General features: G+C 43.1%; 1 protein-coding gene across 1 annotated transcript; it reads right to left on the bottom strand.

Annotated features, from left to right (window-relative positions):
* Positions 1–1,792: 1,792 nt before the first annotated feature.
* On the bottom strand, positions 1,793–5,862 carry mmp24 (matrix metallopeptidase 24). Its single transcript, XM_079681024.1, has 2 exons — positions 5,259–5,862; positions 1,793–2,426 (listed from the first exon to the last, which is right to left on the bottom strand). Exons 1-2 carry the CDS (start codon positions 5,545–5,547, stop codon positions 2,062–2,064), a joined length of 654 nt encoding a protein of 217 aa, XP_079537150.1. The 5' UTR covers positions 5,548–5,862; the 3' UTR covers positions 1,793–2,061.
* Between the last annotated feature and the right edge of the window lie 1,453 nt (positions 5,863–7,315).

The raw sequence follows: 7,315 nt of genomic DNA on the forward strand, positions 1-7,315 counted from the left end.
ATCTCTTCACCACCATGAATCCTTTCATTGAAGTTGAACATGGCAACTTTCTCTCATCCCAAAGAAATAAAATGAGTATTCAAACTGTTTGATCAAATCTTAGGTTAAGTCTTTTTGTAACTGGGATTGTAACCACGCCTACACGCCTACACGTCGACATGTCAGAATCACATTGTCTTCATTCACGTAGTTTCTCCAAATGCTACCCGATTGAAGTTCTTAAATCCCTGTAAATTAAATTCCTTGCTCACAGAAACCTCCAGCACCTTTTAAACATTCCTGCCCCCTTTAAACATATCGAATGATCCTAAGTACAGAAATACAACAAGGCGTGTTTAAAAAGTGTCAACAAATCCTTCTGAGAGGCAAAGGTCGAGTATCGAGAACCAAAGACAAGACATTTTGGCACTTTTTGATGAAAACTGGAGGCAAATTACAAGCTCCTTAGTTTCAAGAAACAATTAAAGCACTTATTAAATCATGACGTGGGACAAAGACAGATGGACGGTGAGAAGAGACGGAGGACGAGGAGCCCCTGTCAGAGCTTTGGGAACAGAAGTACTTCATTAAGCTCGGTCGACGTCTCCTTGCTGCAGACTGCATACTAATTCAGAGCCACATGTGTCCTCTGTGCACCCCCCCTCGAATCCACTCACATGCAGGAGCAGAGAGGAATACAACCACGAGGATCAAAACACCTACTGTAGCTCTGTCAGGGCCCGTATTTACCAAACCTCTAAGAATTACACTTAAAACTCAAAGTTATTTTAAGTGTGAGAGACATTTATCAAGTAGTAAAGTGTAACATAAGGGAAGCTTGATTACATGTGAGCCTCATATATGTCACACTGTTCATTTATTAGAAAATTGCTTTAATAGTAAGTGCAAAATGTGTAATTTAAAAGTCCAAAATCACAGGTATCAATTAATAAAATATATAAGAATCTGTAAACAAGCATTTTAATATGTTTGAAGTATGTAAAAAGAGATCGATTATTAGGAAATTGGCTTAAATGGTAAAAAAAAAACAAATTCCAAAATTCAATTCCAAAGTTAAAGATACAAAATAAATACAATTAGTTTTGTTGTTGTTTGTACACCTGCCTTATGCATTAATATCCAATCCATGCACACACAGAATAATTGTTGCTTCAGTCACTTATAAGTTTGATAAATACGAGCCCTGGTTTGCGTTCATCTTGTTAAATATGCGCATATGTTTGGAGACAGAGATAAGGCTGTTAAAGTGTCATTCATCTTTTCTATCAACATGCTGACGACTCGCTGTTCTCCAAATCCAGAAGTCCTTCGGTCGATGCTGGGAAAATCAAAGCAGGGCAGTTTAAAGTTGACAAATCCTTTAGTTAATGCTGAGAAAGATGTTGTTTTGTTGAGTAACGTGAAGAGAGAAGAAGGTCCTCTTTGACAACGTCGCAGGTCCATACAAGTAGAAATAAATACAAATTAAATGAAAAGATCGAGAGAGAGATCCGTGTTTTTTTTGTTTTTCTTATATGGCCTTTCTACCTACATGTTTTCTTCAAGTTTGATATTTTATTCTTTATTTTCTTGTCGTTAAGTGGAAGTAGTTCACGTGTACAAGTTGTTGTTGGAACAAACTTGGACGTGGCTTCAAGGAGCATATTCTTTCCGCCCCGAATCCTCGTTGTTATTTTTTTTCCACTGAGAAGGAGAGTTGTGTTTCAGGTCCGAGAAGTCAAAGTCCTGATGAGACCCCGTTTCACTTAAAGAGAGGTGTGTTTCCTGTCCTTATCCAATCAGATCCTCTGCGTGGACTTCGCTCGCTCCCTTCCCCGCTGAGGAACGGGAAAAAGTCATAATCGGACAACTTGCCGCTTTACACTTGTGTCACAAGACAGGCACGGACTTCTCTCTAAGACTGATCGATGTCTAACCCTACAGTGTCCGCCTGTTCATCACAAGCTAGCACAATTAGCGTCTTTCAGCGTTGACTTTCCATTGTTTTTGTTGCTAGCGATCCTGGCCTAAAGCTAACATGAGCTAGCCAACGGTCTTCTTTAGTCCATGACCTCGTCAAAGTCACACCCACTCCTGAACGGGGTATTTGTAGTAGTGCTGCGTAATGGTGCTCTGCTGCACTCCTTTGTTTTTGAACTGAAATATGGTGTACACCAGCACCAGGATGCACAGCGACAGGATGCACGGGATCACCACGGCGATGGCGTTGACCGTCGTCGGGAAGTCGTTGATGGTCACCATGATGTCCACGTCGTCTAGCGGCAGATGGCGGTCTCCACGGTTCCCTTTGCTGCCAGAGCGCTCCATGTCCGACTGATCGCAGCCCATCCAGTCTCGCAGGATGGACTTCGGGTATCCGGGCTCCACCGTCAGCTTCTGGTTGTCGAACTTCCAGTACTCCTTCCCCTTGTAGAAGTAGGTGTAGTCTGAAGAGGGGAGGATGAGGAGGGCAGGGAGGTATGAAGAAAGAAAGGTGGATGGGGAGGTCAAGGAATCAGAAAAGGTAAATGAGGGGGTTGCAGTTGTAAAGCCTGCAACACACAGTATAACACAACACTGGGTTCAACCTGAAACGAGCTGAACCCAGCTTAATGTAAAATCCATTTAACGTCATCGTTAATCTTCATTTTAAGGGAACACTTGTTTTGAAAACATGACTTTTAGTTTTACAGATTTCAGTAGTCCACATCAACGACTCGAGGAACATTGACAAAATAAACAAAATCTACCAAATCAAAAAAAGGTGGTCCTGCTAACATCAGAGGGCCATCGCATCCCCTCTATAGAAAAGGGGGTCCCACCCCAGAATCACATTTAGTGACATCTGAAGTTTACATGGTGATAGGTCCCAGGTTCAAATCCCGGACCAACCCCCAATTGTTAATGACAAAGAATGGGAGAAAGACCTGATCCGCTTAAAAGGAAGTGCCAACTTCCGGCAGCTGGACAGCTCAGGCTTTAGAGTTCGACTCCCGAGCCAGCGGACAATTTCAGGAAATGTATCTTCCCCTTTCAACACTGTACCTCTGACACTCCCTGCATTACAAAGGGGTCCCAATCCAAGAACCACATTCACATTAGCGATGTCTGATGTTAACTTGTTTATAGGGGAAGGGTTCAAATCACGGCCGAGCGCCCAGTTTGTGATAGCAAAGAATGGGAGAGTGTGGATTATTCTCAAAATGTACCGAATTTAAATAAGATAGGCCCTGCTGAACTGGGAGTTACCCTCCGTAACAAGAGGGTCCCAGAACCACAATGAAATCTATCGACATCTGACGTTTAGGTGGTGAAAGGTCCCGGTTTCAAATCCCGGACGAACCCCCAAAAAAGGGGATGGATGGGATTTCCTCAACTTTTACAGAATTTCAAAAAAAAAGTTCCATCACACTCCCTCCGTAAAAAAGGGTTCCAAACCCAGATAAACAATCACATCTAGCAACATCTGAAGTTTACGTGGGTAATAGGTCAGGGGTTCAAATCCCGGACAAACTTCCAAAATAGGAGAAAGATGGGATTTACTCAACATTTACTGAATAAGAAAAGAATAGGCCCTACTGACATGGTAGAGCCATCTCACTCCCTCCGTAAGAAGGGGGCCCCAACCTAGAACCACAATGAAATCTACCAACATCTGCAGTTTGGGAGCTGATAGGTCCCGGGTTCAAATCCCGGACAAGCCCCCAAAATAGGAGATGGAAGGGATTTCCTCAAAAGGTACTGAATTTCAAAAAACATCAAGATCACAAGTGTTCATTAAATAGAGTTGGATTGTATGCATGGAACCAAATAAAAACATATGTCAATCTAACTTCAAGCCACCCTGGCCAAATTCCACATGACTATGATCACTCAATGTTTCCTCAAGAGCTCACTCTCAGGAGACACACACTGCATCAGCTCTCTCTTTAAAATAAGCTCCCTCTCTAACTGGGAGTCATCCGTCTGCGTCCTCAGCCGCCTCGCTCGGCTCCCGTTCATCCCCGTGAAGCAGGATCTCATTAGAGGAAATCACATTTCTGCTGTGACACGTTGGTTATAAGCAGCTACAGCCTTTCAGTGGTCGTGTTTATTGAAGGGCAATATCATTTAATGCCTGCGAGACAGCCGCTGAGTGAAGAATGGGATGTGAGGGGGAGATATGGAGGGGGAGATGCAGAGGGGGAGATGCAGAGGGGGAGGACACATGAAGTGATTCAGCCTCACAACACACACTCTCACCAAACACACACACACTCTTACCAAACACACACTCTCACCAAACACACACACACTCTCACCAAACACACACTCTCACCAAACACACACTCTCACCAAACACACACACACTCTCACCAAACACACACTCTCACCAAACACACACTCTCACCAAACACACACTCTCACCAAACACACACTCAACACAAGTGCATATTAGTGTAAGCTAACATCAGGCACCAACCACACAACCAACACAGACTATCTGTAAAACAGGATTTCTTGTTTCCTTTTATTCAATTACATTTATATTTCATTTAAATAAAAATGTTAATTATATTTCAGATCATTTTTTATTAAGAGCCTAGATTTGTAACTTTTGCCCCAATAACAGCTTTAAGGTTATTAAAAACTACATTTACTGTAATACAGAACAACAACAAGGATCCAAGGGCACACACACACACACACACACACACACACACACACACACACACACACACACACACACACACACACACACAGCACACTTGCCTGTTGCCTCTGAAGTCCCTGCAGGACAGCTTCTCATCTAACACAGAGACAACATGGCCCACTGACCATGTCACCACCTCTGAACATGCACACACACACACACACACACACACACACACACACACACACACACACACACACACACACACACACACACACACACACACACACACACACACACACACACACACACACACACACACACACACACAAAAATACACACACACACCCTCTGAGGCCGCCACTAGGTCACAAGGTCAGGCCTTGACAAGGGGAAGTGATGATGTGTGTCTTTGTCCTGCAGACAGAGTCTGGGGCCTCACAGGATGAACTGTGTGTTGATGTTTATATTTTCTTCATTCATGCATTTCCCTGCACCATTATGTCTCTTGCAATATGTAATTGAACCATTGGAAGGTCAGAATCAGAACCAGGTTGAATACCAGGTGGGTTGACACGTACGAGGAATTTGGCTTGTTAAAAATGTAATGTATTATTATTATTGGTATCACTATGCTGTTACTCACATCCCTCGCGGCTGATGAAGGCCCCCTGCGGTGCGTCGGGGACCCCCTTCCACACGGTGATGGGCTTGGGGTACCCGGGGTCCGCCGTGTTCTTCTCCTCGTTGTAGCGCCAGTACTGCTCTCCTTTGAAGAAGTATGTTTTCCCGACGGGCTCCCAGCGCAGCGCCGTGTCGATGCCGTCCTTCGGGAGGCAGCTGCCCAGCTCCACCAGGCTGTGGGGGAACCCGGGCTCCACCGTCACCTCCTTGAACACCCAGAACTTATCTCCTGCAGGGGGGTGGGATGACATGGGTCAGCACATATTTGAAGACCTTTGACCTCTAACATTTAGAGTCATATGTACCCCGAACCGGAACTGGATGTGTGAGAGAAAGAGAGTCTGCAGCTGAGAGAGCGAAAGCTATTCATATCTGCTCCTGGCTGGCCGAGAGCGGGACACTCCATCAGAAGATGTCGGTGTGTGTGTGTGTGTGTGAGTGTGTGTGTGTGTGTGTGTGTGTGTGTGTGTGTGTGTGTGTGTGTGTGTGTGTGTGTGTGTGTGTGTGTGTGTGTGTGTGTGTGTGTGTGTGTGTGTGTGTGTGTGTGTGTGTGTGTGTGTGTGTGTGTGTGTAAAATAGCCCAATTGCTTTTAGAATAAATAAACATTGAATGTGTTTAATTGAATAGGAAAGGGGTTAGTTAAAACCGAATGCCGAAAGCCCGAAAATGATTAATAGAAATATATATATATAATGTATACATTTTTTACCAATGTTGTTCAGCTACCTGATTATGGAAAAAGACATGATTATGGCAAAACTTAACTTAAATAATAATCACTATTATGGGTCCATAAAACATTTATTCAGCACTTTTGAATGCATACAGTACATTCATTCCAAGTCAAGTGCATTTTCTTTTCTCTGTAGGATAACTAGAACAAAGTGCATTCAGAACAAAGCCAAGGTGCTTTAAAATAAACATCTAGGCCAGGAGGCCTACAACAACATAGTGTGAATAAAGACTGTAACAGCCAGGCCTTCAACTAAAACAAATGCACCTATAAGTTTGGTAACCTAACGTGTCGTTGTGATGACGTAATCAAAACGCGGCGATAAGCACGGCGCGCGACCATGCTCGCGGCTGGCTCACAGCCAACATGTCTGCCGCTTGGAGATATTTCAAAATATCAGAGAAAGAGGCGCGGATTGCGATTTGTAAAACGTGTTCAGCTGACATTTCTCGAGGGAGTGTAACTGCGAAGACTTTCACCACTTCGGGATTACTCCACCACTTGAAATCAAAACACCCGGACAAATATGCGGAGTATGATCAACGTAACCCTGTTCTCGGACATTCGGTGATATTTTTTCGGTGCTAAAACCCTTTTTAACATTTTTCGGCCGATAATTTTCGGTGGCCGAATATTCGTTGCATCCCGATCAGTAACTTAGTATTAAATGACACAGAGTTTGGTGCACTATAGAGCAAATTAAATACATTTGTGCAAAATTATTTTTAAATATACTTTACATAAACAGTTTTTAGGAAGTTTTGCTACAACGTTTACTGGTTTAATTTATCACTCAAACTGTTTTTGAATTTGTCAAAGTAAGGTATCAAAAAGAGTATTGTTTGGTGCCAAAACATAAGATTTAAGCAAAAGCATGAGCAGTGTCTGAATTCCTTCTGATAACAGTTCATGAAGATCGTCCCTAACCCTTCGTATTATGATGAAAATATCACATATTTGTAATGGTAATGGTCACATGACTTCAGCTCCTCAATAAACATTATGGTGGTATAATTATTTGTCAATTCGAATTTTGTTTTGTAAAACCTGCTATACAAGGCCTCAAGAAAAGGTACTGCTTGGAAATAATGAAGCATCAGTTAGATTTATAATGAGTTTATGTGATGCATACAGTGTCAATTAGAGATCCCCTTGTCATGTAATGCTGGAAACTAAGTCTACAAGGGCATGGTTAGCAACTTCCTGGAAGCAGGAATGGGAGTCGGCTGAGCTCACACGTCTGCACCATCACATCCAAGACCCGGGAGATGGAGTCGAAGGAGAA

Source organism: Notothenia rossii (assembly GCF_949606895.1).
Source record: "Notothenia rossii genome assembly, chromosome: 5".
Lineage (NCBI taxonomy): Eukaryota > Metazoa > Chordata > Actinopteri > Perciformes > Nototheniidae > Notothenia > Notothenia rossii.